At 40.1% G+C, this 12,575-nt stretch overlaps 1 protein-coding gene across 1 annotated transcript in view; it reads right to left on the bottom strand.

The window, feature by feature from the left end:
- The window catches only part of LOC115081986 (protocadherin gamma-C3-like), a 191,622-nt gene extending 179,373 nt beyond the window's left edge, over positions 1-12,249 (bottom strand). Inside the window, exon 1 of the mRNA XM_029586240.1 lies at positions 9,726-12,249. Coding sequence (XP_029442100.1) covers positions 9,726-12,137 — 2,412 coding nt within the window. The 5' untranslated portion in view covers positions 12,138-12,249. The remainder of the gene's footprint in view (positions 1-9,725) is intronic.
- Positions 12,250-12,575: the final 326 nt, after the last annotated feature.

Here is a 12,575-nt window from a genome sequence, read left to right as displayed (position 1 = left end):
CAGTCATGTCAAACAATGGACAAGGTATATAGACGACATATTCTTTGTCTGGACAGCAACAGAAGCCCTCTTACTTCAATTCCACCAGTGGTTGAATCAGGCTCATCCCAATCTGAAATTCACAATCACATATCACAACAGTTCGATATCGTATTTGGATATTAATATTATCAAGAATGGATCAACTCTGCAGACCACTCTGTACAGAAAACTGACAGACAGGAACAATTTATTACGTTTTGATAGTCATCACCCCAGAAGATTTAAGGAGGGTCTACCAGTTGGGCAGTTTTTAGGATGCGCAGACTTTGCTCAGAACAAGAAGATTTTCACAAACAGGCTCAGGCTTTGACCACACGGTTCACAGTCAGAGGCTATCCGAAACAGGTTATTAAGCACGCGTACAAACGAGCCACATTTTCAGATAGGACCACCTTGCTCCAATACAAGAATAAACCAGATGTTCCAGATTTAATCTGTGTACTACCACACACACAACTTACTACGCAAATAAGGAATGTACTTACAAAATACTGGCATGTTCTTAGTCCCTATCCAGAATTCAACAATCCGCCCATGTTTTCATATTCAAGAGGCCGCAATATACGGCAGCATGTGATCAAGGCAGCATTACCGGAACCAGCGAAACCGGTCATCACCGGACAAACCACCTGTGGCAAATGCATTTTTTGCCCACAAGCGCATCTTGGCACTATGTGGCACCATCCCCGCACAGGACAGGCAGTAAAATTAAACGGTGATGTAGATTGTAACACTGACTATGTCATCTATGCACTGCAGTGCCCCTGTCCCAAGATCTATATAGGAAGAACAACACGGAAAATCAGGATCAGACTCACTGAGCATAAATGCCGCATCAACAATAAGGACGTCAAAGCTCCCACGGTGCAGCATTGCATTGACTCAGGACACACATTTGGAGATCTAACATGGATAATACTGGAACATATTCGATCCGCGTGGAGAGGTGGTGATAGAGATAACATCCTTAACAGAAAAGAAAATGAATGGATTTACCGTCTCAACTCCCTGGAACCAGAAGGATTGAATGACAAAATAGAGTGGTTCACGATGATCTGAAATTTGCTAGCAACGAAACCAACACCACCGACACGTCATCAGTACTGTCCATTCACCGCGCTTGCACCACCTCCACGTCACCAGTACAACCCTCCCACGTCACCAAGTACCCTTGACAGCATACCTTTAAAAATGGCGATTATAGAGCCGGTTCTCGCGTTAGTGAAAGGAGTCGCTCAAGAACCAGCCGCCAAAAATCCTGTAAGTACCTGTTCATCTTAAACTGGAGGCAACACTGCGCTGTATAATGTAAAGGTCGATCAAGCATTCTTAGTATACATTTTTTTCAGCGGAGCATTCTTGACCGCAATACTAACGCCCAGTCCACATCACTGATAACGCCGCGACAGCAAGTATGTATCAGCCCGGATGCATAGTGACCACATTCAGTGACATTTAGAAGTCACTAACATTCAGGATGTATGTAATGGTATTTTTTTTTATGTTACATAGTATTCCGCAGCACCTTAGCAGCCTCTCGTTAAAACGTCCCGCCCTTGAAGAAGGAGCCGTTGCTCCGAAACACCGTGGTGTCGGGCAGCTCGAGACAGACTGAGTCAATATGAGATAAGTGCAGCATTTGTGGACTATAACAATATTGAACCATTCTCGTAGAGTTACCTAATGATTAGAAGCCACCGTCGGCTCATAGACACGATAGTAGAACCACTTCGGGGTCCTATCGTATGAAGGTAAACTCTACTTACATCTATACATGACATGTATTTATTTCCGATATTTATATAGCGGCATTCTTACCCAACCTCAAGGCCAGATGTAGAAAGAGTTTTCTTCCATTTTGTGTCTACGGGAAAATGCTTAATTTATGTAATGCCCTCAGTTTGGGTACACGGAAATAATGGGTTTCCTGGTTCTGTCCAGCAGCTGTCTGTTGGAATCAGTAGATTACATTTCCAGTGCTAGTTTTTCAGGAATCAACAAAATATGCTGATTTCCATTGTAAATTAAGGAAAAATGGAATTTTAGCTGTATTTTTTAAAATGTTAATATGATTTTATATTAGAACCCTACCAAAATGCACAGGGAAAAGAAACTGGATTTCTCAATTAATTTGTTTATAGAACTACTGTATTACTAGTAATTATAAAGTATTTTTTGACATGGCATTTAAAGTTTCTTGAAGTGAGTGCAATAAATTATTTTAGTAAATTTGCTAACTAGAAAATTCAAGCCATTTTGTGATAAGAATTTTGCAAAAATCCTCCTAGCAGGAAGTGCACCAAGATTGTGAATTATTTCACAAAGAAAGCTGTAAGCATCCATGAATAGCTGGGTTTGAACTAGAGTCAAGGGTAAATTTCCTACAATGATTTGAAAAATATTGTCCATACTATTTGTGTTTGGAAGGTTACTCCAAATCAGTTTCTTGTGATTTATTGTTTGCTTCTACTGTTCTCTCTGTTCCTGTCTAATTGTTTGAAATGGGTTACCCTCCCTTGTGCATAACTGTTTGTTATCAGGCTCTCAGGCAGTTTCCATTCATAACATTCCTTCTGAATGTCATCTAGAAGAATTTAATTCCACTTCAGAATAAACAGAGTAAACCATCAGTACACATCCTTCTGAAATCTGGGCTTTCAAGATTTGGCGATAAGAAATTCTGTACTTTACTAGCTATTGTCACTAATTATTGTTTTATGTATGATATGGTTATTATGTTTTTTTAAATATTGTAAACAGATGTGGAGATTAGGTCCAAACATCGGTATAGAAAAAAAATTATTAAATAAATAAATAAATATGCCTTATTATACTGACTTAGTAAACATTTTCATTAGGCTTGACATACATTGGATTTGTGTACAACTTAAAGTTTGATTGACTTTACTTTTTAATGATGGTATCTGTAGTTCTGAATGATAAGTTTTCATTAGGTTGCTGGTTGAAAATTAATAATGATTGCTACACCCTCTCATACTGATTTAAAACAAATCCTTTAATGTTATACAGTTTGACATAATTCTGCATAGTTAACACTGTTTTCTTACATCTGTATCAAGGATAAGATTACAGAGATAATGGAAATGAGGATTCAGTTGCCATAGAATAGCTATGAAAGGAAGCTTGAATAGATATTATGGATTGTGGTATAAAAATTTATGATCCAAACAAAAGCAACCTCCCAGCCTAATCACAGTTGTGGGAGGGCCTGATTGTTATACATCTCCATCAAGCAACTTTTAGTTTCCCATTTTCTTAGAGGAGAAAGAACTGATATGCAACACTTCATCTTTCATTAGATTTATTAGAGATAAAATTCTACATGGCTATGGCACAGTTGCTCTATTCTTGATCTCCCCTTAGCTTCCGGGGTCATCTCTAATATCTTTTATTAACAGGGCATGTAACCAATCAATGCTTCATTCCCTGATGACAAGCATTCTTACATCACATCATTATTCTTATTGATACATAATTTGTCCAAATACAGACCTAATTTAGGGTCTATTGCCAATCATTTATTGACCCATTGTAACCAAGTCTGAATACTGAAACACCCATTTTCCATAAATACTAGGTGTCATTAATTATATCACGCTAGATGTCAGTTGCAAAGTCTGATGCAACATTGCACAATCCATCCTTCAAGTCAGCATGTAGTCCACTCCATATTTTGACTACAAGATGTCCAAACAAAATCTAACAGTACATTCACTACTTGAGACAACAGCAACTCAGAACATAATATGCTTGCTAAGCTCTACAAAATCTGAAAAATATATTTTTCTTATAAATCCACCGTGCTCCTACATAAAGCCAATCCAACAAATTCAGAGACCTTTAAGAACCCAGAAAAAGCTATTTTTCTTAAATTCCACAGAATCATCATCAACAACCATGCTTTCTGGAAGGGTGCACTAACTGGGGGGGGGGGGGGGGGGGATCTTGTATGCTTATCTGCCCTAGATAGTGGAGTATAAATGAAGATGATAAACTGTCCTGGATAAGGAGAGATATGTTAAAAGTGGTCATGCTATGCAATTTATAACTGGGATATATCCTTCAGTATAGACAGGAATAGCTGGGCAGAGTGGTTGGTCTTTTTCTTATATCATCTGCTATGTTACTGTGTTACTGTATTGTTTTTCATGAGCATGAAATGCATAGCACAATTACATTGACTGAAAAAAAATGGGGTTTATATTCCACTCTATGAACAATTATGCCTATTTGATATTAGTTTTTTGGATGTGAGGATGTTCATACAAGCATTTGGAGAAGAGGGAGAATAATATAAAGCTGATTTTAGAGGTTTCAAATTTATTATTCTATTCTATTCTAGTGTACATTCATTCTTTAATACTTTTTTAACATTTTATTTCAGATTATAATTGATTTTGTTGATTTTATCGCTGTTTATTTTAATGTTTATTATGATGTATTTTTATATGTTTTATTATGATGTATTTATATTGTTGTAAACCAGTATGACTGTACCAGAATATCAGTATATAAAACAAACTAAATAAATAAATGTGATCTACTTGAGATTCTGGCAATGATATTCTCTGTCACAGTTGTTCTGGCCTTCAAAGTCTTTTGTAAGCTAGTGAAAAATTCTGGTCTAGAACTAAATCTGTGCGTATATATTAGACTGAACTTCAATAACACTTAAATCAATGGATATATTCTGTCTGTTTCCATTATCTTGTCTGTTCTCAGTTTTACAATTGCATTTAAACTCTCTGTAAATAGATTTAGGTCCACCATTGTTCTATTTATACTTCTATTAATTATCTATGGTCCCTCATCAGCTTATTTATTTGTGATTACAGTACAAATATATTTGATCAGTATATCTCTTTTTTCCCAGTAGACATATTTTTGTTATGAAACTGAAGGTGGTCTGAGGTAGAGTTGGCACTACCTAAGGGAGAATAAACTCTCTTAGGTCCCCACCATTGGAAGGCAAGGCCAGGTAAAGCAGACATTGAACAGTTACTTCACCACTGGAAGCCCACGGTCCCCCCAGGAGAAGACCATAGGAACCCGAGCCGCTTGGACTTAGGAAACTTCCTGAAGACTGGTATGGATGCAGGCGCCTCCTGCAGGTCATGGGATCCAGGCCGCTGGTGCCTCCAGCAGGTCATAATGCAATCCGGAAGTCGAATCCAAGGAAAGGTTGGAAGCCGGTCCAGTGGTCAAAACCAGGAGAAGAGGAGAAGGGTCGAAAGCTGGCCCAGTGGTCAAAGCCAGGAGAATCCATCCAACAAGAGGAGAAGCAGGAACTGGGAACAGAAGGACAAGACCAAGGAGAACAAGAAGCGGAGTCCAGGAGCAAGAAACAGGAACTCGGAGCTCAGGAACAACACCAACCAGGAGCCAGGATACCAAGGCAAGTTCTGAGGAGCAGACCTTGCCTTAAAATAGTGAACCAGCAGGGGAGGCTCCCCGGAAGGGGCTTCAGCAATATCTGGTAGTGGTCCCTTTAAGAATCCTGCTTAGTCGTGCGCACGGCTCTAAGCAGGCTCGGCGGGGGAGGAGTCAGTGGCAGAAGGACGTCAGCAGGATCGCGGCCAGGCCTCAGCAATGGCTACAGCCATGAGTCGAGCGTCGGAGCTGGAAGCCCACTCCCGCGGGCACCCTGGGAGTGTCCCGACACCACGGGTGAGTGGCTGGCCCTGGTTGCGGACTGCCGCGACCGGCGGCCATAACAATTTCTCCCCTTAACCATTGTTGTTGATACATTTTGTGAAGACTTAATCGACATTTGACATGCTGTAGTTTCACCAACAGAGGATAATTGAGACTCTCCACTCCCATTCTATAGTTCAAGTCCAACAATTTTGCAGCTGTTCCTTTTGAGAAAGAGCATAGATCATTAACCATCTTCAATAGAGATTTATCAATTCTATTAACTACCTTCCAAAATTCTGTAAAGTAATCTCTTCTGGTTCTCCATCATGTGAGGCCACAGAAGGTGAAAGAAGGCAAAGAGCCACAGGAGTAGGAATAGCTACCCCAGGATCTTGCAAGGTACTTATAGGTAGAATCCTGGTAGGGTTCTGAGTTATCGCATCATCTAGATTAGTTGTACTCACATATTCCACAGAAATATCAGTCCCTAATGATCCAGAGCCAATAGCCACTCCAAACAACTCATCGTTCACCTCCCATGGCAGACACTCCGGTTGGTGAGTGGTTAATGGCATCGGTGGGGGAGACCAAGGGGCCAGGCTTAAGGAGGTTTCCTCATTAGCTATACTCATATTAATTTGCAGTTGTGTGTGAGGTCAGTACACATGACTATCCATGGGTCCTCTTAACAATGTCGGATTTGGAGAGTCTGATGAAGGAATTTTGCCTTTCCTTTTTCTCCCCATAATGGTAACAAAGGGGGAGAAAAAAAATCAATAAAGGGTGTGTCCCTTTGCCACACAGCTTAGGCACACCGGCAGCAGCTGCGTGCCACCATACTCTGGTTCTTATTCCTCCAGGGGCCTTGAGCAATGCCTGCAGAGTCAGACCGTCCACCTCACTGCCTGCAGCTCTTCTTCTTCTCGGGTCCTCGGAGCAGGTAACAGGCACTGGTAAGCTCCCCAACCAGGATGCCATTGCACGTGTTCTTATTCCTCTGAGGGCCTTGAGCAATGCCTCTGGAATTGGGCCGCCCACCTCACTTCCTAGAGAGCTTACTCCTTTCAGGTCCTTGAAGCAGGCAACAGACGCTGGTAGGTTCACCGACCAGGACTCCACTGCACTGGTTCTTATTCCTTTGGGGGCCCTGAGCAATGCCTGCAGAGACAGGCCATCAGCCTCACTGCCCACAGCGCTTCCTCCTTTCAGGTTCTCAGAGCAGGCAACAGACACTGGTAGGCTCGCCGACCAGGACTCCGCCGCACTGATTATTATTCCTCTGGGGGCCTTGAACAATGCCTCCAGAATTATGCTGTCCACTTCACTGACCACAGCACCTCCTCCTCTTGTGTCCTTGGAGCAAGTAACAGACACTGGTAGGCTGCCTAACCAGGACTCCGCCACCATGGCTCTCATTCCTCTGGGGGCCCTGAGCAATGCCTCTGGAGTTGGACCGCCCCCCTCACTGCCCACAGCATCTCTTCCTCTTGGGTCCTCGGAGCAGGTAACAGACACTGGTAGATTCCCTGACCAGGACTCTGCAAAGCTGGTTCTTATTCCTCCAGGTACCTTGAGCAATGCCTCCAGAGTCAGGCTGTCCACCTCACTGCCTGTAGCACTTCCTCCTCTCAGGTCCTCAAAGCAGTTTGGTCCCCCCCCCCCCCCATCTCAGTTTTTCTGTTGATAGATATCTTGTGATAAAATATATAAAGTAAAAAAGTTTAACAATAATAATAAAACATTTTCTTCAACAACATTTATAAGCAGCGACTAATAAGTTCTCTGTTCCATATATCTAGTTAAAAATAAACTTTGCAATACTTTACTTCTAATCTTTTTTTCATTGTTACCTGAGATTTTTTCTTCATTACTCTACAATCTGACAAGACTTCACAATGGTTATAATGGTTGTAAAGTTACATGGAAAAGCAATTCCAGAACTCAAAAGAATATTTATAGAACATACTCCATCCTTTAACTAAAAAAAAGTAGGAGTGTTGAATAATAAATCCTTTTGAGCAAAAACTATAAAACAGGCAAAATACAATTCTTCAGAATGTGAAGCATAAACTCCAAGTAGAGCTCTTTCAAGGGATTAACTTGCAGTGGAAAATGTGCAGTGTAGACAGGAGAACAGACTTTACTACCCTATTCTCTTCCACGCTGTCACTTATATTCCAGCTGAGAACTGTGTGTCTGTTTGAAGGAAGAGTGCACTTACATCAAAAGTGGATGTACATCTGAATTCTGCCCTTCGTGTGACAAGTGGCTGCCCATGCCTAACATAAATTCAAGAATTTCACAATTTATTGGGCATTCCAACTCAATTTGCGATGACTAGCTTCAACCGAGACAGCAACATTTAAAGATGACTACAACCCTGCACACCCCATCCTTCAGAAATTTCTGACACAATGCCAGCAAGCCAGAGTGGTTCAGGTTTTTAGTCCATCAAATGAATACTAGGGTAAAGAATACCATTAGGTAATGGTGGAAAAAAATAACCCTTTGACAGACTTGAGACAAAAGCTGCCTGTATTCTTTAACCATTCCAGTCATAATAAATTCATAACAAGTGATAACTATGTTTGAAAATATAGTTGTATCAGAACAATTTAATACATTTTTAATAATGCTATTATGATGTAAACATGTTTTCACAAATGTTGGATGAGATTTTGAGAACATATAGCTTGTTTCTCTAAGCCATGAAACCACAGACTATGTGAAATATGAGCAGTACATGTTAAGGTGGATTATGTTTTATTAACACTAAAACTTCCACAAATTAATATTGTTGATTTTATTTGATTTAAATAATTGTAAGAAAAGTGATAGTGTGGCAGGAACCCTCAAACATCAGTTTTGGTCATGTCCAAAAATTAATATCTTTTGCCTAGATGTGTTGGGACTGATCTTTTCAGTTACGGGGTCTCCAGAGCCTTTAGATAGAAAAATAATTATTTTTGATGACCCTACATGTGACGGTTCCCACCAAACGATGGTATAGGAAAAATGTTAAAAAATAAAAATACCCTTTCATAATAGATATTTGCACCTATGGAGAAGGAAGGTGTTTTTGATAGTAAATTTGCAGAAATGGATGGTATTCAAACTGCTTACTATAACTCAGCTAAGGAATGCAATATTTCAGTATTTTAATATGGAAAAATGTGTCCTTAAGTATGACATGTATAAAGCTAAGCCAGCTTTCTTGCAGACTTGGAATATGTATCTGCAACCATTACCACCCAGAACTGGTAGCATGATCATGAATGATTTGTCTACTGAGTAAAGGGATCGTATGATGATTTGAGTATGGACATAAGAAATGTTATTATTAGTTCTTGGTAGGACGGTTCAAGGGAGAAGAATTGGGGGGGGGGGGGGGGGGGGGGGGATGGGAGGATGGGAGATTTCTTGTTCCCCTGCAGGGGGAATTGTATTGTTCAAATTCTTATCCAGTGATGTATAAGAGTATCCCATTGTTGAGATTTGTATCTTATTGTAGTAAAAATGAAATAAAAATATTTAAGCATAAATAATTGTGATTATAATGGGAATTATAGAACATACATGATATCAATAAAACAGACATTATAATATAGATAACAACTGCAAGGCTCTTCAAACAGTCAAAGTCCCCTTCCTGTTGCAATAATACATATCTTACTTCATCACTGTCATATCCTATTTCATCACACTAACTTAGCTTTGCCATTCTTTCTTAAATTCCATTGCTGTTTTACCTTCACCATCTCTATTAGGAAGTTGCTCCATGTGTCCATCAACCGTTTGTCTGAAGAATACTGTCTCATCTTTCTCCTAAATCTACCTTTCCAGATTCATAACTTAACATCTTGATCTAGAACAAACCTAGTTGTTAATTCAACTAAGATTTTGGGAACCTGATTGCAGAATATAAAGTTTAGTTTACCATGTTAGCACAAGTGATATTTCTTACAGAGGGCTACCACTCTAGATTTTGGTTTCAGAAGAAAAGGATTCCAAACGAATTAACTCACCTGAATTGAGATCTGATCCTTATTATCTAAATCATCAGAAAGTAAAATGAAATCCTGTTGTTGAGAAGTATGGGTATTACTAAAAGTATTTGAATATCTTGACGTGGGAAAATTCTGCTGGCTCTTTCCAGAATCTGTGGTTAGAGAAACTTCGTGGGAATAAGTCTGAAGAAAGGCTCTAATACCATCAATGCCCACAAACTGAGAAGTAGGAACAGAGCTGAAATTACCACTGGAGGACTCAAATATTCCTGAATCTTTCCATTTATGGAGCTTGAGGGCCAAAAGCACTATTATGAAAATAAAGAACAAGCAGGACACAGCAGCAACAGCAATAACCAAATACAATGTGAGATTTGATTCGGTATCTGTAGGAGCTGAAAGGCTGCTCAATTCAGAAATCATTTCGGAGATGCTGTCTGCCACCACAACCGTGACAGTAACCGTAGCAGAGAGAGAAGGCTGACCATTGTCCTTCACCAAAATCACTAGATTTTGTTTGAGAATATCTTTGTCTAGAAAGTAACGAGTTGTCCTGATTTCTCCAGTATGAAGCCCCACAGTGAAGAACCCTGGATTTGTAGTTAGGAGTTCATAGGACAGCCAGGCATTCTGTCCAGAGTCAGCATCAACAGCAATCACCTTCGTTACCAGATAACCCGGATCGGAGGAACGAGGTGCCAATTCAACTCCAGTGGAACCATCCGTAGGAGGTGAAGGATATAAGACTTCAGGTGTATTATCATTCTGATCTAATATAAAGAGAGTAACAGTGACATTGCTACTGAGAGATGGATAGCCTCCATCTTCAGCTTTCACTTGAATTTGCAGTTCTTTGAGTTGCTCATAATCGAAAGATCGCACTGCATAGATAACGCCGGTCTCTGAGTTAATAGAGATGTAGGATATCAGAGACACTTTAAGATTGTGACCTTCTATTATGGAGTAAGTGACTTTGGCATTTTGATCCCAGTCTAGATCTGCTGCTTTTGTAGAAAATATAAAAGTTCTTGGTGGTATGTTTTCCATAACATAACCTGTATACGCTGCCTGATCAAATACAGGCGGATTATCGTTGATATCAGAAATCAGCAGGAGAATGTTTGTGACTGCAGACAAATGAGGTGTTCCTTTATCAGTGGCTGTAATAGTTATATTGTATTCCGAAACTTGCTCCCTGTCCAAGGTTCTATGCGTCTCCAGACTATAATAATTGCCAAATGACCTATTCAATTGAAATGGAAGATTAGTTGGTATAGAACAAATCACTTGGCCATTTTCTCCTGAATCTCGGTCTTCCACTTTTACAAGTGCAATTGCTGTACCAACAGGACTATCTTCTTTTACTACACTAACAAGAGATGATATGGAAATTTCTGGGACGTTATCATTTACGTTAACAATCTGTAAGAGAAGTTTCGACCTGGATGAGAGACCCCCACCGTCTTCTGCTTGGACTTCAATTTCGTATAATTCAGATTCTTCAAAGTCCAGATTTCCTGTAACTGTTATCTCACCAGTCTTTGAGTTCAGATGAAATATTTTGGAAGCTTTTTCTGTAATTTTTTTAAATGAATAAGTTACCTCTGAATGTATCCCTTGGTCTAGATCTGTGGCACTTATGCTTAATGCCAAAGTACCTTCTGGCACGTTTTCCAAAATGTCCACTTTGTATACAGAGTGAGTAAAAACTGGCGCGTTGTCATTTGCATCCAGAACAAGGACGCGGATTTGCACTGTGCTGGATCTGACAGGATCTCCTCCATCAGTGGCTGTGAGGATTAGGTGGTGAACTTCTTGTTCTTCCCTGTCCAGTGATTTCTCAATAATTAGTTCTGCATATTTTACACCATCGGCTCCCGTTTGTACATCCAGAGCAAAATGTTTATTTGCACTGAGTTGATAGCTTTGGAGAGAATTAATCCCTACATCTGGATCCTGCGCGTCAGGCAGAGCAAATCGTGTTCCCAGTATTGTAATTTCACTGCATTTTAATAGTATTTCTTTGTTTAGAAAGCTGGGCGAATTATCATTTATATCTTGAATCTCAATTTCGATTGCATACAGCTTTACTATATCCTCAACAAGAAGCTCTAAATTTACCAAACACTGAATTATCTGTCCACAAAGCTGTTCTCTATCAATTTTTTCATTGATATATAGATATCCGTTTTTCAAACTGAGAGCAAAATACTTTGTCCTACCTCCAGAAATAATGCGGACTCCGCGAGCCGATATCTCCCTTAAATCCAGTCCTAGGTCCTTTGCAGCATTTCCCACAAAAGATCCTTCCTCCATTTCTTCTGGAATGGAATAACGAATCTGACCGGAAACTGTTTCCCAGGCTGTAATTATTATCCAGCAAAACAGCATTATCCCGTTTAGTTGTCGGCTTTCATGCATTTCTCCCATTTCTCTCTGATTCCAAGTTCTGAGGGATAGCGATACTCGTATATCCGTTATTTAAAGGGAGATACTATGCTCAAAGTATTACAGAGCGCAGGCAGTGAGATCCCTTCTTGTATTCGAGCTCCAGAAGCTAATGTCTGACCCTTCACTTGCATGTTCGTCTCCTCCGTACGAGCACAGGAGGGGACTGCTCCATCTCTTGCATTTCAGCGCCTGATTGAACAGCGGCGCTCAGAGTCCCAACCAATAACTGCAACAATTCTTACAATACAGAACTACAGTAAACAGTATTTATGCAGAGAGCACTCAGTGCACCTATCTCAAACAGTTTCAGCAGAGGTAAAATAACTGGATTTTTCTGGTGCTTTCTTTAGCAGCCCCATATTTTTATCGCTAGGTTGCATTTGCCAGTGCTAATTTCTCAGGGAACATCAAAATATG

This window comes from Rhinatrema bivittatum, unplaced genomic scaffold (assembly GCF_901001135.1).
Source record: "Rhinatrema bivittatum unplaced genomic scaffold, aRhiBiv1.1, whole genome shotgun sequence".
NCBI lineage: Eukaryota > Metazoa > Chordata > Amphibia > Gymnophiona > Rhinatrematidae > Rhinatrema > Rhinatrema bivittatum.
This window is presented reverse-complemented; position numbering and strand designations above follow the sequence as displayed.